Raw genomic sequence first — 25,856 nt, forward strand, 5'->3', positions numbered from 1 at the left:
TTAAACCCCCCTTATATTACACATAAATTACCCCTAAGGCAGGCCCTAGGTAGCTCATAGGGCAGGGAGCTGTATAAGTAAAAGGTAAGACATGTACTTTCAAGTTTTGCATGTCCTGCTAGTGACGAACAGCTAAACTAATTTTCCACTACTGTGAGATCTACTCTTCTCCTAGTTTAGCATTTGGAATTTCTTAATACACTTTTAATCTGTAATTCTTGATTAGAAAGGAGTAACTATGTCATGTTTTATATTCTTGGAATGGTAATAATATCCCCTTTAACGGTAAAATTGCATTTATCATTACTATTTTAGAAAGACCACTTTTAGAAAGTGGGCATTTCTCTGCTCTTACTGCTCATTGCACCTACAGCCTGTCTCCCGTACACGTCTGGGTTAGGTGACAGCTACACTTTGTGCATTCCCTCTAGACAGCTACAAACACAGGAAGGGTTTGTGTGACAGAGAACTCATTTGAAGTCATCTACCTTCTGATGGCTATACCTGGGCAGGAAGAGAGGGGGTAGCTGACACTTACACCTGAATAGACAGTGTCCTATTTTCCTACACAAATGGCTGATTACCTCCTACTGATAGTCTGGAGCCAGGGCTCGGAAGAATGAGCCCATGTGCACTTCGATGTCATCCCCACTTGAAAGGCATAACTGGGTATAAGTACTGGGAGTCTGACCCTACCAAGACAGTACACTACTGGATCTGTGAAGAACTCTGCCAAGAGTAGAGACTGCTGTGCTACAAGGATTGCCACTCTGTTTGACTGCTGGACTGGAAGGGATGCTTTGCTGCTTTGCTGTGCTGCCTTGCTGAGGGCAAGGGCTGGTCCTATCTCACTTGAACCTAGAGTGACTCCAAGGGATTGCTGGCTTGCCACCTATTCTGAATTCTCAGGGCCATCAAAGACTTTCTTCAACCCTGCAACAGCACCTGGACTCTGCCATCTGTGAATCAAGCCCTGCCATGTGGTGTCAACCCAGTTCTGGACCATTGAAACTGAGCTTCTGCTGTGCAGAACCATGAAAATTGCCGCAGTGACAACTTTGCACAAATCTGAACAGACGCATTGCTCTTCGACGCCAAGGAGGAGCTAATCAATGACCTCCCTTTAATGGACTGCACGGCTCAATGACAATGGACAGCACAGCTCGACAGTGACGCAGCACCTGCATTATAAAGGTGTTTGTCAATGAAGCCTTCATTGCCTTGCGGATCGGATCTGTTGCATCGAGTCTTCAATGTCGCCATTTGCTCTGTCCAAGGTACTTTACAGCTGGACCTGTATGAGTCCCTTTGCCGGCCTGCCCTCCATTGTGATTGGCCTGAACTTTGGATTCACTCAGGTCCAGCGCAACCTCAAGTAACCCCTGAGCATTATTTGCTTCTAACCACTACTTTCGGATTTATTCTTTAAAAATAATAACTGTTCTACTCATTGGATTTCTGTCATTTGGTCGTGTGTTGCACAAATACTTTGCACATTGCCGATTTAGATAAGCTCGACTGCTCTATGTCAAGCTACCAGAGGGTAGGCACAGGTTATTTTTTAGTGTGTATTTGAGCTTACACTCACTAAAGTGGTGGTTCCTGCTTGAACAGGGTGCACATCTCTACCAACAAGAAATTTTAGTTCTAACATTGGTGATCAGCAGTTAGGATAGGACTTGTGTTTGCACAATACCTAAAGTAACTCATTGTTCACTACATCTCCATATTAAGATACCTTCGATTTTTTCAGTTCTCCCTGATTGGCCTTTTGATTGTTTTCTGCTAAATAATGTCACACTCTGGAGAAGCAGCACCTTCACCTGCAGGAATGTATTTTGAGCTCACCAGGTTAGAGGTCTAAACTGTGCCTCAGCTGAGAGATTTCTGCCAGGCTTTTCAAGTTTCTACAAGAGGCTTCTCCAGGATGGTGGAGCTGGAGATAGCCTTGGGAGCCTGGGCAGAGACCCATGTTGCTAAGCTACCAGAGGGTGAGCACAGGTTATCTTTTAGTGTATATCTAGCATACCCTGACTAGAGTGGTGGTTCCTGCTTGGACAGGATGCATACCTCTGCCAACCAGAAACCCCAGTTCTAAGATTGACGTAGAGGGTAAACATTAAATGGTTTAACATAGTAATTGAGATGTTTCTGGTTTCATTTTACAGTTCTCTCTATCTTAGAAGTGGAGTGGTGTGGCTCACTGGTTAGAGTCGGCAGACCCATAAACAGAGAACGGCCCAGGACCAGGGTTCGATTCCCGACGCGGCAGGGTCGTGGACCAGGGTCAAAATGGACTCGATAATTCTCGTCTCGGTGCCTACTCTAACCAGGGAACACACTCGGCAACTCTGGGCATTAAGCTTGCCTCATCTCTACAACGGCCCCCCCCAGACGCTGGGGATGCCTGGTTTCACCTTGGAGATACCCAGAAAGGGACCATCTCACAGGGAAAACCAGGACGGGTTCCACGGGGGTCTTCAGCGCCAGGATACTCCATGGAGTCGCAGTGCGCTTTACAAGTACACCCACATTTACATTTACATTTAGAATACATCAGTTCTACTTACAGTACAGATAGCCTCCTCCGACTTCAAAAGTTACTTAAAACCTGCATTTCTGCCTTTAGTTTCTCACATTTGACTTCCCAATCCAGCTTCATTTGGCAATATATCGAAATCGATCCCTATAACTCCATGCCGGAACACCTCCGAAAGGCCAACTCAGAACCTTTACTTCTGAAGACTCTTAAGACCTGGCTTTTCGGCCTACCTTAGAGCCACCCCCACCAGCCAGGTATGACCACTCTGCACCCGCTGTTAGCACCGGGACACCTCCGTCAGAGGTAGCCGTGCGCTCTACAAGTTGCAATAATAATACAATTATAATATACCATTGAAATATTGTGTTTTGTCAGAGCTTATTGTTTTCCCTCAAACAACAATAACTTGGAATCCACTTTGTATGTTGGTTTACTGTCCTGCTTTTTACAATCTCACACTAGGCCCTAATTCACTTGCTATGTTTATTTAGCGTTTCTGCATTAAAATATTCCTTAGTTTTTTCAAACTTGTAAATATTCATTACTAGCCTATCATTATTGCAGGTACTCTTTTTATTTATTGTCCACACAATACATTATCACCTATCTTGTTTTTTCAGATCTTCCACCACCCCCTGAACCTCCTCCAGGTGACGGGACTGGGTCTTCACATATCAATGGGAGGATGCTGGACTGCTGTGCCACATCTCTTGAAAGGTACACTGGCACTGTGCCTTCAGCAGAGAGGCGGATGGCCCATAAGCACAGCCAGCAGACAGTGACAGGTGTACACAATAAACACAGAGAAGGTAAGTTGTCATCTAAGGGTGGATAGGATGAACCCAATGTAATGGATACATAGATTTGTGAAAGACCTTGAGCTAAAACCCGGCTAGCACAAAAGCCTGTTATAGAATCATTTTCCCAAACATGTGTTTATGTAAGTGCCATTTCTTCTTCAATTTGATGATTTTATAAGAGTCAGAACGTGCCAGAAGAGAGGTATATTCTTTAACAATGTACACTGTACACCTCTTAAAAACATAAAATCAAGTTTTCAAACCAACCCCAAAGGGTATTTATTATTTGTATTCTCGAATCCATGGTAGATTATAGATACACTGCATGCAGTGCTGTTCTTGACCATTGCGTATTTCAGTACTGAGGTGATCTGTAGTTAAGGTTATACCGAAGGCAGACAGGCTTTGTCATTCGTGTAGGGTGTGAGCTTGAATATTAAATGTCCTTATTTCATTGTTGTTATACGAATCATACTTAAGTATACACAGCAGAAAGAGGTTAAGAAGCAACATGGGTTTCCTTAATTCTATCATCCATTGTTCAGTAGCAAATTCCTCCTATAGGGGAAACAAATAACAGTATTTATATTACCTTCAAATGAATTAAAATCTGCCAAATAATGAGTATTGTGATGTTTTGAGTTAGTTGGTCATGCACCTACTAAGTAAGAACTAGACAGAAGTGCTATCGCATTGCACATAACTCATTGAAGAGTCAACAGACAGCCTTATATTTCAGTCACCACAATCATGAACTGAATGCAAACCAGTGCCTCGTGGGAAAAGGTTGGGTTTATTTGTTCAGCCGTTCACCAAAACACTGGCTGGTTTAATTCATGAAACACAGAGTCATATTAAAAAATAGATTCATACAGAGTAAGAATTCATAGCCCCCGTAGTGGGACCTGCTAGATGCATGGCTAAAAGTGTGACTAGATAAATAGAACATGCTGTCATAAATCATATAATTATTGGACATTTATATGACGTTGTTTTGTCATTTGTATCATGACCTGGTGCAGCATCTCTACCTGTGGAAACACACCCGTTTCCCTTGGAAGCATTCAGTGGTCAGTATCGTGTCAGCCAGTCTACTTGTTTTCTAGTTTTCCAAGAGCAGTTGTGTTTCATATCTTTCAAGGTTTCACCTGTCAAATATTTTTTTCCATTGAAGTCTTCCAATTTGTAAATAAAAGAGGATAATGCATATTTGTTTTAGGTGATCTCATGTGGGAATATAACGATAAAATGATATCAAGCAGCAAACACGAAAGTAAATAATTGTCCTTTCGTTTGACAGAAGGTACTCCTGTATACCTGGCACATTGGTGGGGACAACTGAGAAGCAGAGAAGTAACATATGTATTCGAAATTTGGGGGGGTGTTAGATTTGACTCTTTTTGCAAGGTCATCCCTGAACTTTTTGCCTTCCTCCTAGCCTTTTTTCTGACATGGTGTTGGCGGTTTTAGGACTCTGGGCACTTTAGCACTGCTGTTCAGTGTAAAGTGCGTGTGCTCTCTACGGTAAGATTGATCTATACCTGTTTGGCATATTTAATTTACCTGTCAGTCCCTTGTAAAGTGGTATCTCATATACGGGGCTGGTAAATTAAATGCTACTGGTGGGCTTGCAGCGCTGATTGCGCCACCCACCAAAGTAGCCTTTTAAACCTGGTAGTGAGGCTGCCCTCTCTTAGGATTGCATTAGGGGTTCCCTGATAAGTGATAAGTGTTTCAGTGGTATTTCCTGATATGAGAGGAGCAGCGTGGTCATGGTTGGTATGGTTGGAATAATAATAATAAATGTTGTGCAATGGTGTGTTCAGATTTATTATCACTATTCTAGAAATGCCACTTTTATAAGTGGGCATTTCTGTGTGAAATGTGTCTGTCTGCCTGATGTGGATTGCATGTCTGGCTTTGGAGTGGCAGGGCTGGTGAGGTGTGTGTGGCTCCAGGAGGGGCAGGGTGAGTCAGCGCTAGGCTGAATAGGGCATCTTTATTTGGAGTAGTGGGTGGAGTAGTCCCCTGACCCTGAATAGGTATGTGTCTGCCTATGTGAATGCGGGCTCCACCCCCCTGTGGTGTGTCTGATGACAGAGCCCCAACCTGACAAAGGGGAAAAGAAGCCATGTAAACAAAGTGCTCCAGACTTCCGAGAACCAGTTAGGACTGTTTCCCCTAAGCCCTGTGCCAGGGCAGACAAAGGAATTTGGGATATAAATGTTGGGGCTGCGACCCCATGTAAGTGTTGTGTTTTTCCTTGAACTAGGGGACATGCTGCTGCTGGGCTCCAGGAGGAACCACCACGAGGGACTTCCTCCCTGCTGGAGGGCCCTGTGTGCTGGCCTGCCTGGGCCCAGCTGTGCCCCCTGACCTTTGGGGACTTTGGCGCCTCATGAGTACTATCTTTTTGTTGCCAGCTCAGGAGGAGCGCTGGGCCTGGCAGTGTGCTGCTGGGGGGACTGCTGGGGGAATCCCAGCGTGGTGAACTCCAGTGCCATTTGTTTAGCGAGAGCCCACCCCATGTTTTGCCGATTGGAGAGGGAGCCCACCCCGCTTTCATGCATTTTTAAAGAGCGGGTGCCCACGCCGGACTGCTGCTCATCTGCTTTTATTGGTGGGAGCCCACCCCGCATTGCCTGTGAGGTGGGTGCCTAGCCCGCATTGCTGACATCCAAAGGAGATCACCGCCCAGCCAGACCCGGATGACAGGCGGCAGTGCCTGGTTGGGGGCGTGGCTGGCTGGGGAAGAGCAAGTCCTGCCACCCCGAAGAGGGCCTTCCAGAGCCAAAGTCCCATGTCCCTCGATAGGGACCGGGTGAAGTAAAGAGAAGTGAGAGGCGTCCGAGACTCGCAGGCTTCATTTTCCGCATGACCCACCTTCCCCAGCCTGGTAGAAGGGGAGGCAGGCTGCCGCGACCGCAGCAGGGAGAGAAACTGCACCAAAGGAGGCAGAGAGCATTCAGAGAAGCCCCCGTGAGTGGGGCTTCCACCTGAACATTGTTGGTGCCAACCGAGGGCACCAGGAGGAGTCCCAGAGGGGGCCTCCTAAGCGGCACTGTGGTGCCTTTGCCATTTGTCCTTTGGGGGCAGTTTGGAGATAGGAATCCCGGAGTGGGGCTCCAGAGGCACCATAGTGCCAGTGCTTTACTGCTGATCTCAGCTGCACTGCGAGAGCATGGGCAGCTGCAACATTTGGGGGGCATTTCTATTGTTGAGGAAGGGGTAAGTTGCACCCCACGCCCCAGCACATCTGTGCACTGTGTTTTTGCTGCCGAGGCAGCCAGGGGGGCATTCGAGAGGCCTCATTTCAAGCCCTGACTTTGCGGGACATAGGGCATTTTGAGTCCCAGTGAAAGGCCAGTTGGCCAGGGGGTCATTCTCTTGATGGTGATAGGACACAGGGTCCTAAGGTGCTGTGTGCACTTTTCCAGAGTTACTGTGGTGCCCTGTTTATGCTCATGATGCCTATTGCGTAATGTGTTTATGTCTAGGTAGTTTATGCACAATGTGTTTTATGCCGCCATGGGGTGAGGCTCCCGCAGATCGGCAATACAATTCTTAATTTATCCTGATCTTCGCCCGCATTTTCAACACCAAATTGCGAGGTGTGAATCTTACTACCTTCGGAGTTACCGCGGTGCAGTTGCTGGTGCCGCTGGAGGTACCAGTGCGACTTGGTGGGCGAGTGAAGTGACAGGCGGGGTTTCCTCCCGCTGTCTCCGGAGCTGCTGGGCACGCGATTTGGCTACGGGAAGTTCCGGCTCTCCATGTGGTGACCAGGCCGGCGCAAAAGGGTGAAAGACGGAGCAGTGAGGGCTGTCAGTTCTCAGAAGGATTTTTGCCGCTACGTGCAGTGCAGCGGATATTTTGCAGGCACATCGTGGGATCGGGCACTGAGTGGCTGCCCCCGAGGGTCTTGTGATGGTGAGGTGCCAACTCCTGCATGTACTGAGCGGCCATCTTAGCGGCACTTACAGCAAATTCTGCCTTCTCTGGTGCCCGCTTTTGCGCTGCTGAGGGTGCCTCCCGCCATTGCCCTGAATAATTACTAGAGCGGTGTGCGCTGCTCTTGCCTGATGGCTGCAGCTCAGGGGTGATTACTTGGTGGACTGAGCAGCAGCGGGGACTGAGTTGGGGTGGCGCCGCCATTTACCGCCATCATTGGTGACGATCGCAGGTGAGAGGCGCCGTACAACATATATAGTGCGTCGGCTGCTGTGCGATGCTAGGAGGGAGCACAGTAACCGAGTGCTGGATTGAGCACTAGCGAGAGGGGTGCCAGGAGGTGCTGGTCCTAAGTTGACATATTGGATTGCTTCTGCACTTGGCCATCATCAGGAGGGGTATGACCTGCAGCATTGTGCCCTTGAACATTTCTGTTAAAGGCGCTGAAGTATAGCGGTGGGTGTTTTGCTGGTCACATTTGAACGCTGGTGGATTGGTGGGTGAAGTAAGCCTCGCTCAGGAAATTGTAGGGTCCGGTTGTACTGGGACCACTGCTGTGCCTGGAGTCAAGATGGGGAGGCTAGATGCTCGCCAGTCGAAGCTTGCGTTTGAAACTAAAAAGTTTCATAAACAGCAGAATGCAGAAGAGGATTTTGGAGCGGTGGCTCCTCCACAGGATCATCCCCTAACATCCAGTGAAGATCTTAAGCCACTTCTCACTGAAGTTCGACAGGGTTTTGCGACCATGGCGAATAAAATTGATACGGTATCTACATGAATGGATGCCATAGTGCGCACAGTAGAGGATCACGAGACGCGCCTTAAGGAAACGGAACAACGTGTCTCAGCATGGAGGACACCACTGCCCAGCTAAAAAAAACGACGACACAAATGGATAGACTGCTCAAGATCATAGCGGTGAAAAATGAGGCAAGAAGTTGTAGAAACAACATCCGCATACTTGGGATTCCAGAAAGTACAAACACAGGGCGGATGGAGTAGTATATTGAAAACTTGCTCAAGGCCGTAGTGGGTGCTGATCAGCTGTCTCCTCACTTTGTTGTGGAAAGAGCGCATCGCTTTTTGGGATCAAGACCTCACCCCGGTAGCCCTCTTAGGCCTATCATCGCTCGCCTATTGAATTATAGGGACAGAGACGTTGCTTTGCGAATTGCCCGGGAGAAAAAGCAATTGTCATATGATGGCATATCTTTCACTATGTATCCAGATTTTACGATTTGTGTGCAAGAGGAACACCGCACATTTTTGGAGTGAAACAAAAACTCAGGCAAGCTCAAATTGATTACGCCCTACTTTACCCTGCTCGCCTTCGTGTTACTTATCAGGGGACACAAAAATTCTTTACTAATCCACAAGTGGAGGATTACTTGAAACACCTTAAGAAGCTGAAAAGGTTGCAGCAGGAACTGGAGGGCGCTCCCCCAGATTGTAGTCCCCGGAGGAAGAGCGAGGCGCCCGGTGCATAGCTGTGTTGCACTGAAAAGTGACACCTCGCGTATTGCAGATATGGCTAGTAGCCTGAACGATAATGAAATCATGGGCTGAGACGTTCTGCATGCCTGCTACATGGCATTTTGCTTGTAGATATATTTTAGAGGTCTGGAGTGAACGTTGGACTACCGGTCGCCCTTGAGTTGGACCCGGGAGGCCGCAACTGGGTGACGTGGCTCTTGGGCTGACAAGAGGTTTAAGTGGGCCACCTAGACGCACTTCCCATCATTGAGAACCCCAATTTTGTAACTACTTTGTTGATTTTATTCATTAGACTTACCATACATTAATGGGGGGAATGATTGGGCCCAGTTGGTCTATCTGAGAAGATAGGGGTCATTTTGGAGGGGGTTGGGCTGCACAGTACTGGCATGATTGGGATGCTTCAGTGGGAGGGGGAGGAATGGGAGGGGTAGTTTGTTGTCACTTTGATACGAGTATGCAGGTTTTTGTAAATACCTATGACTGACTATATGTGCGAATGATGAATTGTCTACATGCAATGCAGGTTGGTCAGGAGATAACTCCTTTGTTTGATGACACAGGAGGGCAGAGACACTCTTAGGGTGATCTCATGGAATGTGCGTGGGCTTGGGAATTCAAGAAAACAGAGGAAGGTATTGGCCTATCTTGACAGGCAGAAGATTCACATAGCACTCCTACAAGAAACCCACATTGCGCCGCGAGCTGTGAATTTATTTGCTAGCCGATGGGCGAGTTGCCAAGTGTTCTCCTCCTATTCCTCCTAAGCCCGAGGTACAGCAATAATTTGCAGTAAATCTATACACTTTGAGAGGATGTGGGTGGTGGAAGTTTCACAGGGCAGATATGTCATTCTTTGGGGGCGGTTGGGTTGAGACACTGTAACAATAGCTAACTGTTATGGTCCTAATTCAGACTGCCCAGATTTTATTACTACCTTATGGGGTAAGATTCTAGCGATTGGGTCGACTCACAATATTTGGGGGGGTGATTTTAATGTGGCTCTAAACCCACAATTAGATAGGTCCAATGCAAGTTTGCAGCAGTACACCAGAGCACAGGAGGTTCTTCAGGGAATAATACTGGAAGGGGGGCTTCTTGACAGCTGGAGATACATGCATGCCACGGAACGTGAGGGTACACATTTTACGTCATATAGGGGAACCTGGGTGCGTATAGACCACTGTCTGGTCACTAGGGGCCTAGGGTCGACCATTGGAAATGTCACGCATTTGGCCCGAACGTTTTCTGATCACTGTCCGGTCAAGGTTCGCTGTCCCCCCCAGGGTATGATAGACCTCGTCCAAGCTGGGGCCTCCAGCCCATGGCCCTGCTGGATATCGTTTTTCGAGCGGAATTGGGAGAGGAAATCAAAGACTTCTTCGTCAGGAACAAGGGCTCCGTAGAAAGCATGTCCAAGAGTTTCGGAGTTTTGAGGCATATACAGAATACAATTCGCAAACTGGAGCAAGATCTGAAGGGGTTGGAGAGAAGGATGAGGCGGGGGAAGTGAGACAAGTACAGAATGACTTTCGTACAATTTTAACTGAATATGAAGAAGCTGCACACAGAGAGACGAAGTTTAGGGGGCGGTACTGGTCAGCACGTAAATATGGGGAGGGCGACAGACCAGGGAAGGTGTTAGCTGCACTAGCTAAGGGCCCTCGTTTCAACACACATGTGTTGGAAATACATGAACCAGGACAGGAGGCACATAGGGATTCGCTACACATACTGAAGGCATTTGTCATGCATTATACCACACTGTACACTTCCCAGAGGAATGATGCCATTGATCTGGAGGATTTCATAAAAAAATTGATACTTGTATAGCGCACTACTCACCCGCAAGGGTCTCAAGGCGCTTGTACGAATACCGCTATGGAACCCATACTGGCTTTCCCTGTGAGGCATCCACTCCTGGGAACCCCCCCAAGGTGGAGGCCAGGCATCCTTAGCATTGTGGGGGCCGTTGCGGAGATTAAGCAAGCTATTGCCCAGAGTTGCTGAGTGGGACTCCATGATTGGAATAGGCACCGTGGCAAGAATTATCAGGTCCGTGGAATTTTGAGCCCAAGACCCGCCGAGGCGGGGAATTGAACCCTGGTCCCAGGCTAGACCTCTGCATCAGGGTCTGCCGCACTAATCATTGAGCCACACTTCTCCATGGGGGATATTGTGCTTGGTTGGCTTGGGCATACACAGCAGAAGTTCCTCAGCATCCCATTTGAGATTGACAAGATTAGGGAGGCTATTATGCAGCTTCAGAATGGGAAGGTGCCGGGTTCAGACGGCCTACCAGGAGAATTTTATAAGACCTATATTGATATTATGGCTCCAGGAGGTTTATGAAGAGTCCCTGGAGGTGGGAATTCTCCCTGCTTCAATGAGAGAGGCGATAGTTACATCATTATTGAAACGGGAAAACCACCAGACATCTGTGATTTCTATAGGCCACTGTCCCTGATGAACTGTGACACTAAAATATTGACGAAAGTGCTGGCCAATCGGTTGTCCCTTTTATTAGATAAGTTGGTACTGCCTGACCAATCGGGATTTGTGCCCGGTAGGGCCACCTCCCATAATCTTAGGACTTTATTTTCACTGGTACAGAATGTAGCGCCGGATTTCCCACTTGCCGCATTATTTTTAGATGCTACTAAAGCATTTGACTCGGAGTGGGATTACTTATTTGGAGAACTAAGACGGATGGGTTTCCCTGAGATATGCTTGCATTGGATCGCGCTGCTGTATCACCGTCCCACGGCTCGGGTTCTGATCAATGGCCACTTATCACAGCCCCTTACTATCTCCAGGGGCACTCGTCAGGGGTGCCCATTATATCCGCTCCTTTTTGCCCTAGCGTTAGAGCCCTTGGCTTGCAGATGGCGGCAGTTACATTCTGACAAAGCATTCCGCTGCTACATACGACAAATTTTGGTTTCGTTGTATGCGGACGACATTACGCTTTATCTTAGGGATCCGCAACAGAATATTAACCCCATCTTACAGGAGTTTATTTAATTGGGTCATCTGTCTGGCATAAATATTAACTGGGGGAAGTCACAGATTTTCCCTCTCGCTACATGTCACAGATAGCTGTGGAAGACTGGCTTGCTGCTCCAGTACGACTAAGTGGAGTGATCCACGGGCCTCCTAGTACACGGGCAACACTGCCTACAACTTTCACTGGTACGGTTGATGCATGGCACCGGGTTACTACGTTGCTGGACATGCCACTTCTTTACTCCCCTAGGCTCCCGCTCTCATATCATACTGATTTATCGCTGCTACAGGAGACAGGCTTTCAGAGTCTGTGCACGTGTGTACAGGTAGCCACCTGGAGGTATTTATTCCACGACGGGGTGTTCCGCTCTTTGGACCATCTTTTCTCGGGAGTGCAACCCACGCCCTCGGACACATTTGTATATATTCGGCTTAGACAGGGGTTGTGGTCTATTCTCCCTGCTTTCCCCCAAGAACTGGTATGCTTTCTCCCCTTACACCACATGTTGGGCTCACGGGATTTGAAACACCTGGTGTCCAGGTTATACAACAGTATCCGAACACATAGGGCAGGAATAGTGAGTCAGTCCTGAGTACATTGGAGTGAGGATCTGGGACGAGAGATTTCTGATGAGCAATGGCGCTACTGTTGTATGCAAACGGCGCAAATCTCTTCCAGCTGCAGGTTGCGAGTTATATATTATAAGTATCTGCATAGATTAGATTATACACAGGTGAGAAAAGTGTGGTTCAAAATGGCAGATACAGATAGGTGCCTAAGATGTAAGCAGCCAGGAGCAGGTTTTCTCCATTTAGCATGGGAGTGTCCGACCATACAGGAATATTGGGAGCAAGTACTGACAGCATTGGGCACTATGATTGTTAATGTCCTGGAACGAGATCCGCTGATAACATTGTTGGGATACATGGCACTGATACCCACACTGTATAGAAAGTTTGTGGCTATATCACTGCTACTAGCCAAACGGAGGGTGGCATGCAAGGGGGCAGGGGTCGCGCCCAGAAATTTAAGGAATGGATAGCGGACTTACTCTAATGTCAGGAACAAAATACAACATATGCTGAACTACTGCCACTGGCTTCCAGGCCCAAAGATATCTGGGGGCCTCTACAGGAATACCTTCTGGTACAGGATGCTGCAGAAACTGATAATGAGCGGTGTGATGATATGTGAAGCTTACACTCCTGACTATGCAGAATGCAGGCCCTGGATTCTGACTGAGCACGGCACTCCTGTTGATTGGTGTGCACTGCTGCAATGTTAGCTGGGAGCACTGTACAGGGTAGATTATGCATTCTCATTGTATGATATCTGGCTGACATGTTAAGCATGGACAATGGTTGGGGGAGAAATTGTAGTGATTGGGTGTTGTATCAATGTGACACTGTTTTATAGGATTTGTTGTGACATTCATTTGAAAACTTAAAAATAAAGTACAAAAAAAAATAATAGTTTCTGACAGTGGCTGAATTGGCCCTGTCAGGTTTATATAGTCTCCTGTAAATATTGCCTAGTGCCAGTTGGCACAGTGTATATGTGTGATTATGATTCTAATGTGTTTTGAATAATACAAAGGCTATTTTTATATAACCTTCTGTGGAGTTTCTTTTATGGTGTGCCTAGTGTGTTGCTGCTCTGTGTTTGTGTTGAGCAAACACTTTACACATTGCCTCTGGGATAAGCCTGACTGCTCGTGCCAAGCTACCAAGGGGGTGAGCAGGGGTTATCTTCAGCATGTAACTCCCTTGCCCTGACTAGAGTGGTGGTTTCTACCTGGTTTTGGTGCAAGCCCTAGCCAGAAATCCCATTTCTAACAGGGGGCTTATTTGCAATCTCTTGGCATAGGGCAGCACCGCAAATCTTTCTGTGGCACTGCCCTGTGTTAAAAAGAAAAGTGAAAGAATGTGCCGTTTTTAGCAGATACAACGCATTATTGTCCCTCCGCCCTGCGCTGGCACACAAATGGCTGCCATTCGCTAATGCAGGCCCCCTTGCGGCATGGTGTAAGGGTGTCTGCATTTTAGGGGTGATTGTTTTTGTGCAGGAAGGGACACCTTCCTGCATAAAAACAATCGATGGAAGTGATTTCCTCTTTCTATGTGTTCAGCAAAATGCAACACATATAGAAAGAGAAAAAACAAGAACAAATATTATAATTTCTCCTCATTGGGCCTTCCCTACGCCAACCCTGGGGAGGCGTATAGTTTTGACGCATTCCCAGGTTTACAAAATCCCATAAATATGGCAATGTGTCAAATGCCATTGGTGTTACGTGGGAACAACCACCATAATACCCATGGCATGCCTCCATATCTCAGGGTGAGGCAATGCAGCGACTTGCGCTGCGTGGTGTCAATCCATATCTACAAGGCCATGAAAATCCAGGCAAGGTTGTTTTGCATGACCTTGTAGCTATGGCCCTGCAGTGTGCACCACCAGACCTTCACTGAAAGCTAACTTTAATCCAGTGTCATAGCGAGCATGGGACCCACATCTGGGCAGACCCTTCCCACTAAGGGTGACTATAGCAACACAAAAAGATGATGAACGGAATGGTGAACATTGTCAAACACTCACTCCCAGTCACTGATCTGGGTTAAATCCATCATTTTTTTGCTCAACATGCCACACCAGTTTGGACTCAGCCATATGCAAATCGGTCTTGACCCTATTCCCCATCTGAAACGTTCCAGATCAATGCATATCAGGTCCTTCCTGGACAGGAAAACAAGCATTCTGGGACCGGTTTCAGGGTATCAGGGTATCAGGATGCTTGTTGTCAGGTTTAGGGGCGACCTGGCCTTTGGATGGACAGTTCCCATGGTGAGCAGGCTTAAGACTAATTTGCATATGGATGGGTCCAAACTGCAATACCGAGGTGAGCAAAAAAACACGATGGATGTAGACCCATAACTGAGACTGGGGGTTAATGTTTGGCAATGTTCTGCATTTCATCCATCATCTTTGTGTGATGCAGTTTTTGCCTTAAGTAGGATGGGTATACCCAAACATGGTTCCTGTGCTTCCTACACCACTGGTTTCAAGCTAGCCCCAGACTGATGAGGGCCGATACACCGAAACCAGTCCCAGGATGCTTGTTTTCTGTTCCAGGGAGGATCTGGCCTGGGAGATCGGACTGAACTGTTGCCAGGGGGAGCAGAGTCAAGACTGATTTGCATATGACTGGGCCCAAACTGGAATGGCATGGCGAGTAAAACAATGATAGGTTTAGGCCCAGATCAGTGAGCATGTCGTCCGTCATCTTTACATGTTGCAATTTTTGCCCTAAATGGGATCGGTATGCCCAAGAGTGGGTCCTGTGCACACTGTGCCACCAAATTTAAGCCAGCCTAGCTGATGAGGGGTGATACCCCGAAAACCGGTCCCAAGATGGTTGTTTTCCGGTCTAGGGTGAACCTAGTCTGGCAGTTCGGACTGGACTGTTTCCATTGAGAGCAGGCTCATGGCTGATTTGCATGTGGTTGGGTCCAAACTGGTATGGGGTGACGGGCAAAAAAAGACAATGGGTTTTGGGCCAGATCTGTGACTGGGGGTGATTGTTTGGCAAAGTTCAGCATTCCATTCATCATCTTTTTGTGTTGCTATTTTCACTATAAGTGGGATGGGTATGGCCAGCAGTGAGTCCCATGCTCGTTACGCCACCGAATTTTAGCGAGCCTGCCTGATGCCCCAAAACCGGTCCCAAGATACTTGTTTTCCTGTCCAACAAGGACCTGGCCAGGCAGTTGGGACTGGACTGTTCCCTTGAGGGGCAGTGTCAAGACTGGTTTGCATATGTCTGGGTCTAAACTGGCGTGGTGTGGCAAGCAAAAAATTATGGATTTAGGCCCAGATCTGGGATGAATGTTTGACAATGTTCTTCATTCCGTACATCATCTTTTTGTGTTGCAATCTTTCTAAAAGTGACATTTTTAAAAGGGTCATGATAGATTTGTCTTTACCAGTAAAGAGTATTATTCATTACCATTCAGGTGATATAACAACACAAGAGATCTACTCCCTCTCAATCAGGAATGACATCCTATAAAGTGTAATAAGGAATTCCCAATGCTAACCTATGAAAGGGGTAGGCCTCACAGTAGTGAAAAACAAATGTGGGTGTTTTTCACTACCAGGACAGGTAAAACTAAAAGGTAAATGTTCTACCTTTCGATTACACAGCACCCTGCCCCTATGGGCTAACTAGAGGCAATCTTAGGGGTGACTTATATGTAATAGAAGGAGAGTTTAAGGCTTGGCAAGGGGTTTTAAATGCCAAATTGACATGGCAGTGTAATCTGCACACACAGGCTTTGAAGTGGCAGGCCTGAGACATGTTTAAAGGGTTACTTGTGTGGGTGTCACAATCAGTGCTGCAGGCCCACTAGTAGCGTTTAATTTAGAGTCCCTTGGCACACGGAGTGCACTCTACTGGGAATATATATGTAAATTAAATATGGCAATTGCAGTTACGTCAATTAAACCATGTTTAGGGAAGAGAACACATGCAATTCAACACTGGTTGGAAGTGGTAAAGTGCTCAGAGTCCAAAGGCCAACAAAAAGAATTCAGCTAAATTGGAGGCAAGAGGCCATAAGTTTGGAGTAAGATCACCCTAAGATCTACCGTTCTAACAACATGATTATAAGTTCACCAATGACCAATAACCTACTCTGGAAATATCACATTAGCAAGATTAGTGATAAGACAAAGGGTCTGATTTATTTCTTGATAGAACTCCCATCATCTCCCTGTGGCAGCGTTTACAAGTACTCAATAAAGCTGACTGATTCCCACCCACAATATATAGATGTAGGCTGGCTGATCCGCCATCTGCGTTGACAGAATGCTTTCTGTCATGTAAGTGGCTCACCTCCGTTGACGCAGCAGACTCCTCTGCTGGCTAACATTACTTTGTCACCACCAGGGTGGCGGAATTGCACAAATGCTTTTTAGATTTCTCATTTGTTCTGGCATTGTCCTAGCGGCGGATTAATGTCGAAGGGATTCCGTTGCGGGATGCCTTCAAGATTGCACTATTCTTGTGGCATTTGGATGGATGCTAGCATCACACATCTGATGAAATTTAGCTAACTGTTTTCACCTGCATACTACACTATAAAACACATTCCATTTCAGACCATAATGCTTTGCCATTGCACTGCAAAAGAATATTGTTCATGAGAACGTTTTCAGCGAAGTCATGTTTATTTTTTGCTTTCTTTGTTTCTTGTTCCTTATTTCTTTTAGCATTTATTTTCTTGTGAGTTATTACATTTATTTAAGTTTATTATTTGATAATGGCAGGTAGGAGAAATCCCCTTTTTACTGAGGAAGAATTGTCAGTCATGGTGGATGAAATTATTAGAGTAGAGCTACAATTGTTGGAGCACAAGTACGAAATACAACTACAGCTCAGAAAAGGAAAATGTGGGCCAGAATAGTTGACAGTGAATGCTGTAGCAAGCAACCTGCACACAGGATAAATTAGGAAGAGGAAGAACGACCTGCAGGGGAGAGTGCATTATCTGGCCTCAAACATTAACCTTGAGTCCCAGAGGACTAGTGGTGGTTCTCCCAGCACCCCCTTACAACTCTATGCCTGGGAGGAGGTCTTACAGATCCTACCTCCTGAAGGCTTGACAGGAATCCCTGGTGGAGTGGAGAATAGTAAGTTATACTTCTGAATCTGTCACTAAACCTAAATGTCATTTTTGCTTTTAATTTAGTTTTTGCCAATATGTTTTGCACCTTTTTAAACATATAAACCTATATGTAAATGTTGTAAAAATATATTTGTAGCATCATTATTGTTTCTCTTGTTCTACCAATTGTTTGTATGTGTTGTCAATATGTGTGTGTTTCTTCGTGTTTTTTTGTGTTTTTTTGCGGTGTTGTTTTGTTTGTTTTGAATGTATTTTATTGTATTTAAGATTACAGGTTTCAATCCTCATTAGATTTCACATGAAATTATAGTACTTGTGTTTTCCCACCTAGTAACATATATTTTATATATGTGTTACATATTGTAAACGTTTGTTCATTTTTACTGAATAATTTTGCTAGGTATGTATTACTTACTATTTTTCAAGTGTTATTAATGTTTAATTGGAATGACTATACGTACCATGATGCCTTTTGATGTTGTGTTAAAATAATATTGCAAAGCTATGTTGGTCATTTTCTCTTTTCTTTCATATTTTCACATATGTTGAACTATTGAGTATTTATCAATCCCTATTTTATGCTATGTTTTGAATTTTTATTGTTCATATTTGATTGCTGTTATGTTCTTATTATTTTATTGAATTTTTGTTATTTTTTTCACAAATCAAATTTTTTTGATTTACAAATTTTAATGTATGTTTGTATGCTGAATACATTTTTTTTTAAATAATTGTACTTCGCAATCTTTATATGATGACTAATGCTATTTATCCTTCTTAGTTGTTTAATTTTCAGAATTTTACCCTGCTAGTTCTTGGATCGGTTTATTTAACATATCCCCTCTCTACTGTGTTGTGTTGAATGTTTGGCATATTATATGTATGCTTTCTAATTTTTCTTTTCATTTCAAGACATCATTTTATCTTTTTAAACAAGTAGTTTTGTGTGGAATTTAAACAGTTTTTACAATTTATTATAATACTACTGAAAGGTATAATAATTATATTAATTTTTTTTTCGTTTTAGCTTGCTTCATTTTTTTGCTTCAGTCTCATTTGATGTATAATCCAGACTTTAAATATTTCTTTTTTGTAATTTAATATAGATCCAACATCCAGAGCACGTGGACAACCATGTGCCCCCCCTACTGATTATAGCTCCACTCCAATCCAACCAGCAACAAGACTTCAGTAAAGAATCAACTCCTGCAAGTTCAGATGATGAAGAGCAGGCTAGTCCATTTGGTCTTCCTGGGCAAACTGCTCCAGTAAGTCCCACTCAGCCCACACCTACACCTCCCACCCCAGCTGTTACCACAAATCAGGCTCTGGATACCTCCACTTCCTGTGTCTAAAGGAACATCAAGACAATCTTGTGCCCCGCAGCCCTGGCTGCTGTTGATCCAACACCACCACCACCTTCAGTTCATCTAGGACCCAGTGGGATGGAGCACAAGGTAGTTGAGGTAGGGTTTGTGGGAAGGAATCTGTGGGCCAGCAATGTGAGGGCATAGGGCTCATTGTCACCCAGGCCACCATTGACCAAATCTTGGGATCCTTCAGTCAGCCACAAGGCTTTGATGGGCCAGGTCCTTACAGAGCTCCAGGAAATAAAGGAGGTGCGGATAAAGCACAATGTTCTGATGGAAAATCTCAACTCGAACTTGGGCTCCCTGACTGAAGTGCTGCAAGATTGTTTGACCCATATGTGCAGGGTTTTTCCAACATCACCTTCTCCTTTCTATAGTCTAACAACCTCCGGGCCAACTACATATGCTTTAGCCACAGAAAGGGAGGCACTGCCACCCACCTCAGTCCCTGCAACTGTGCATCCACTAGTCTCCTTCAGGAGGGGACATTCATTCCGACCAGCAGGAGAGGATGGTATGACCTTCACCACCACCAGCTAGGGGCACATAACCTAATTTCCTCCATTGTGTGACTAGCATTTACTATGTAGACTATTTTCTACACACATTTACCTTTTTGCCAATTATAGTTAGTACATTGCATTTCAAAAAAATTTGGCTCTTCAATTTATTCACCATGATTGACTTTTTTTGTTTGTTTGTTTGTTTGTTTTTATCTCGTTTTTTAATATATTGTTTTGTTGAAATAAATCAGAAATCACAAATGTAAAAACTGGTACTGTATTTCTTTTCTCAATTTGTGAAATGTTTTGTTTCATACAAATACAGTGGATGTCCCAAACTTCACATTTGTAAGTTAGTATTATAAACAAACAATAGTAAACATGAGCCAAAATGACTAAAAACAAGATTAAATAGTTAACATTTTGATTAAAACATATTAAAATTATGTTTTTGATAACAAAACAATGTTATATGTTAGAAATTACAATTTTGCATGCTGTCTTACTCATTCACAAATGTACATGTGAGCCAGTCTGTTTACTGAAATATCAATTCTAAAGGCATAATATATATATATTTTTAAACAGACAAGAATGAGAACACATTAGTGACAGAATAACACATACCAAAAAACATTCCTTTTATGTCATTTGTTATGTCCAAATGATAAATCAATAATGAAGATAAATAAAGTACTTATACTTTTGCAGATGGAAAGTTCCATCACAAATTACATTGAAATTTGATCCGACATATTCCAAGGGCAATATTTTATGATGCATTTGCAATTTGACAGATGGAAATTCCATCATGTACATGGTAAAGTATCTCATCTGCAAAACTCAAAATCAGGCACATTAAATAAATAATTTATAAATATTTGAAATGCTTCAAAGTTAGAAAAAATTATATTGTAAATTGCTTTTTAATTTAAAATTTAAAAAATATATATGAATCAATGTGTTAAAAAATGTACTGTAATTTTGTACCAATTTTTGATTAAACTGAAAGCCAGAATATTTAATTTTCCCATTGGTAAAACAAACTAAAAATAAATTAAGATATTTTAGAGTAAAATGTAAAATGTTGAAATCTGTGCTAAAGTGGATTAAAAATGTATCAAGCCCTAAGTATTTGCTTATGCTGTAGAATTAATTTAAAAGTAACATAAAAAGAATTATATTTTGGATTTCTTGACCAGCATAAGTAAATGCATAAGGCATGGTACGCTAATAAGCAACTTAAGTACTGAATTAATTTTAACATTTAAAAAATACTGAAAATAATTAAAGTAGGTGCACAAGACTTCTTGAGGCCAGCATCCGCAACAAAACCCTGGAATGGATCTGCTCCTTACTCAGTGGCTGAATACAGAGAGTCCGCTACAATGTTCCACTCTGAACCCCCAAAGATTAGCTGCTGAGAGCCTCAGGTTTCCTGCCTGAGTCTCACTCTCTTCAACATCTACATGGCCATGCTCGCAGCCATCGTAAGTAAGCACAGACTCAACATTATCTCCTACGCCAACATCCAGCAGATTCTCTCCTTCACCACCAAAACCCACAGTCGGCAAGAACAACACCACAATGAGATGAAGGCTGTCACCACCTCGATGAAGAACAGCTGCCTCAAGCTCCACCCCCTCTGCCTGGGAGGGCTCCTGGTTTCTCACAGCACTTGGCACTCCGTAATACCCACAGACCATGCACGCAACCTCAGCATCATCCTGAACTCCTCACTCACCATGTAATGCCAGAGAAATGCTGTCTCTTCATCCTGCTTTCACATGTTGCGCCTGTTCTGAAAGACCTTCAAGTGGATCTCCACCGAGTCCGGAAAGAGGGTCACCCAGGCACTTATCAGCAGCAGAGTCGACTATGGCAATCTACTCTATGCCAGCATCACCAAGAAACTCCTCAAGAAACTGAAGAACATTCAAAACGCCTCCCCCAGACTCATCCTCTACATCCCCCGCCACATCACCAGCCATTTGAGTGCCTCCACTGGCTCCCAGGCAACAACAAGAAAATCATGTTCAAGCTCCTCACACACTCCTACAAAGCCCTTCTTGAAGCAGAACCTGCATACCACAACCACTGCCTCGCATTCCACACAAGCACCAGAGACCTCCGATCTGCCCAACTGGCCCTGGCCACCATCCCACGTATCCGCCAGACCACAGCTAGAGGAAGATCTTCTCCTACCTCGCAGCAAAAGACCTGGAACACCATGCCTCTCCACCTCAGGCAGTCACCGTTACTGCCTCACTTCAGGAAAAACCTCAAGACCTGCCTCTTTGACTGAACCACAGTGCATTCGGTGGATAAGAAGTACCCACCCAGTACCTTGAGATCCTCACAGGTGAGTAGTCACCCTCTATAAGACACCTAATTGGTTGATTGATTGATTACTAGAGAGAATTGAAAATGATCAAAAATAAATTAAGAGCGATAATAGAAAACATTTACTGGCCAAAAGCTCATTCTACTCAAAGTAATGCAGCTTCTAAAGCCTTTCTCAGGAATGTCCTCATTAGAGATATTTGTAATACTGCGACCTTGAGGTCTATCCATTGTCTCTCTAAGCATTATTGTCTAAATTCAGACTCCAGGGAAGGGAAATTCAGACTCCAGGGATACCTTCCCTACATGAATTCATGTAGGGAAGGCATCATTGCGAAATCTTTTTGGGTAATTAGTTTGGGATTATCTCTATTTCTTTTCTGCTCTCTGGGGGATGGATTTGCTATTCTAGTCAGTGTTTATGACTACTGATAAGGATCCCCTGGAAGAGAAGAAAAGTTACTTGCCTTTAATCCTAGTTCTCTTCAAGGGGCATCCTCGTCAAAGTCATGAGCAACCCTTTCTCCTCCCCAGACAATATATACTACAGTCCTCATTAAATTTTACCCAGGTTCCTATATTGTCCTGTAAAAATGACCTGCCCTACCTTCCACCTTTGGGGCATGATAGGATACTGAGGGTGCTGTGAGGTACTTAAAGGCACAGTGCAAGTTGCATTAGCTGAATATATTACTTGCAGCCTATTGGCTAATTGTGTCTGTCAAGATAGTTTGTGAAAAGTTTGCTATTTTCACCTAACTCTATGGTGACTTATATGAAAGTAAATGTTTTCTATTTTTTTAATCAAAATACAATTTGGACTTCTTAGCCTGTTTATAGGCTGAATTTTCTGGGATCAGAAATATTTTTTTAGATTGATGCATGTATACATACATGTATTTTATAAGTGCTCCAGTGTTCCTGTGTGTGGGCAAGACTATTCAGTGCTTATGAATTTGTTGAGGAAGAGAACTGGGACTACAGGTAACCATTTGGGCTATCACATCTGATTCTATCTTTTGTGGCAGATGGTGGCAGTCAAATCATCCTATGGTACTCTGTCTGGGGCTTAATCTTAGACCTGGGTGTGAAGTTCCGCTTCACTCGTGGATTTTGTGTAATTTTTGCCGATCCGCATAGTGTGCAGAGTTCCGAAAAACTCAGTGGAGCAGAGTTTTTTCCTCGCTCATGCTCGCCAACGTTAAGTTAGTGAGCGCGAGTGACGATAATATTTCTCCAGACCACCTCCAAGTGTGATTTCTCACTACAAGCGGTTGCGAATGGCCGCTACTACTTGCATTGAGAAACCTTCTGTTCATGTTGAGGAAGCTGAAGCTCAAGTAGAATATCTACTTGAGTGGCAGAAAGTAGCAACAAGACAAATATGAGGAATCCTTTTTCATGTATTTATGGAAAAAGACTACAGTCTCTTAGGGATCCGTATCTAATTAGAATGGTGACACACTAAGTTGTATCTAGGGTTGTAACAGGATCGACAAATTTACAATTTCTACAAGATACATCAATATCTAGCATTCTAAAGCATGATTTCAACTAAAGAGAATGTTGGGACAAAAAGGTTTATCTACAGATTTTTCAATAGTTTATTGTGTATTTCTATTACAAAACATTTAAAAATTCACATTTATTAAAAAAACATTTTTATACGTTAAAAAAACAATATAATAATTCTACAATGAAAAATATGTCGACGCGGCGTTTTGGTGATATGGATGGTCACCTTCTTCAGGACAATTTTTCAAATTTTAAAACCACTAGAGTTAAAACAGAGAAATATATAAATACTTCTTAAAAAAACAGGGTTATTATCACCAATCATTCATTTATACATTGTTACATTATCATCCCTCCATTCTCATTGTCGTTCTTAAACTACTTCATGTCAGATTTTAAAAAAGAACTTTCACTATTCTGTATGGTAATGTTTATTGTCTCATTGTTACCATTGTACAAAACTAAACACCATTTGTTGATCCAACAACCCTCATGTATCTACCATTCACTCTGGATCCAATATAAATCCCAATGTTTTATTGGGATACAATTTAGGTAGATTTCTAGATCAAGTTCTGTTGACTATATTTTCTGCATATTTCTTGTGGGTAGTTGCCTAAATTATACATCCACCTGGGCATTTTTACCCTATCAAAAATTACCTGGAAAATACCTGAATAGGTTGTTACGAAGTCGCTTTGATCAATGGGCGATTTGGGAATCTGGTATTTGTTCCATCCTTTCTAAGATTGGAAAGAACATTCTCATCAGACAGGGAGTTTTATAAGACTTTGAATTTCCTCAGTCTAGTTTTTATTGAGATTACCTTGTTATTATAAGGGTGGTTCCAATGGTAAGTAGGTTATTTCTTTTCTTCTGTTTATTTACAGACCCACTGAGTGAGTTCTCAATCCTCACTGTTTAAGAGAGACAATATTTTTATTTATCGTCATATGTTATATCAATCCTGACTCAGTTCCCATATTTAGTTTATTTTAGTGCCTGCTCCAATTAATTAAGGGAATTCCTACTATCCCCAGTTTGTCCCTATTTGGATTGCCTGGAAGATTGTGTATGAGGCTTTATCATATAAGTTATTCCATTTACAAATGGCTACCCTTATTTTACCTTTTTTACTTTAAGGGATGTTGAGCCTTTTTGTTTCTCTTTTCGTTTCACCCGTGAAAGTTAAACTTGAGCCTCTATTGTTATTCAATTTAAATTACCTTCCAAGTTCCTGTTTTTCTCCTAGGAAGGAGGGCCGTTTACTGTTCACTACACCATATCAGATTCTCTTGCTGGGAATATAAATGAATGGGTATTTAGCTATTGTTTTGTTTATACAGGCTGGTTTGGTATATTCCTGTTCAAGCCCTCTCTTACCTGGCAGTTTCCGTATCTGCAGTAAGGTTATTCGCAGGTTTTAAACGTTAATGGACTGCACTGTTCCTGGTAGCCATGTTTGACTTTTCATATTACTACTTCTAAGCGTTACACCTCTTTCGAAAGTCGAAAGAGGTGTAATGCTTAGAAGTAGTAATATGACCAGTCAAACATGGCCGCCACGAAAACGTGCTTCGTGAAGGATTATATAATACCAATAGATGACTGCCGCGAACATCAACGTAGCCCAAAAACGAAAATAGTCCAACCTGGATTAAAATATTTATCCTGAATACGGACATGCGGTGCGAACAGGTGAAACACGAACAATATCTACAAATATCAAAGGAAGCGTAGAGCAAACAAAGTTAGATTGCAGGGATCCACATGATTCAAGTAAAGCGAGGCCAGTAAAAGATGGCGGACCCTCAAAACACCAACGGTAACAAGAAATGGGACCCCAGGGGTTAGGGATCCAATCAATCACAACTCATTAGGAAGGGTATATAGGTAGAATCCCAAAAAACCAAAATGTCACTACAGCCCCGAAGGACGGTCCGGGAGGTCTTCACCTGCGGAAAGAATTACAAAAGAAACAAGTAAGTCAAAACGCGGCTCCGAGTCTACCCTTTAAATAAGAGATTCTAACTCGTAGCTAGTTTGAGTGGCGTAATAAATAGCCCCATGTACCTCCTCTTACAGGTTACCGCTACCAGGAACAGTGCAGTCCAATAACGTTTAAAACCTGCGAATAACCTTACTGCAGATACGGAAACTGCCAGGTAAGAGAGGGCTTGAACAGGAATATACCAAACCAGCCTGTATAAACAAAACAATAGCTAAATACCCATTCATTTATATTCCCAGCAAGAGAATCTGATATGGTGTAGTGAACAGTAAACGGCCGTCCTTCCTAGGAGAAAAACAGGAACTTGGAAGGTAATTTAAATTGAATAACAATAGAGGCTCAAGTTTAACTTTCACGGGTGAAACCAAAAGAGAAACAAAAAGGCTCAACATCCCTTAAAGTAAAAAAGGTAAAATAAGGGTAGCCATTTGTAAATGGAATAACTTATATGTTAAAGCCTCATACACAATCTTCCAGGCGATCCAAATAGGGACAAACTGGGGATAGTAGGAATTCCCTTAATTAATTGGAGCAGACACTAAAATAAACTAAATAGGGAAACTGAGTCAGGATTGATATAACATATGACGATAAATAAAAATATTGTCTCTCTTAAACAGTGAGGATTGAGAA

General features: G+C 43.7%; 1 protein-coding gene across 1 annotated transcript in view; it reads left to right on the plus strand.

Annotated features, from left to right (window-relative positions):
* The window catches only part of LOC147732751 (roundabout homolog 2-like), a 1,033,034-nt gene that overhangs the window by 1,000,834 nt on the left and 6,344 nt on the right, over nucleotides 1–25,856 (plus strand). Inside the window, exon 26 of the mRNA XM_086957318.1 lies at nucleotides 3,163–3,351. Within this exon, the coding sequence (XP_086813444.1) occupies nucleotides 3,163–3,351 (189 nt within the window). The remainder of the gene's footprint in view (nucleotides 1–3,162; nucleotides 3,352–25,856) is intronic.

The sequence above is a fragment of the Lissotriton vulgaris genome, chromosome 2_1 (assembly GCF_964263255.1).
Source record: "Lissotriton vulgaris chromosome 2_1, aLisVul1.2, whole genome shotgun sequence".
In the NCBI taxonomy this organism is placed as follows: domain Eukaryota; kingdom Metazoa; phylum Chordata; class Amphibia; order Caudata; family Salamandridae; genus Lissotriton; species Lissotriton vulgaris.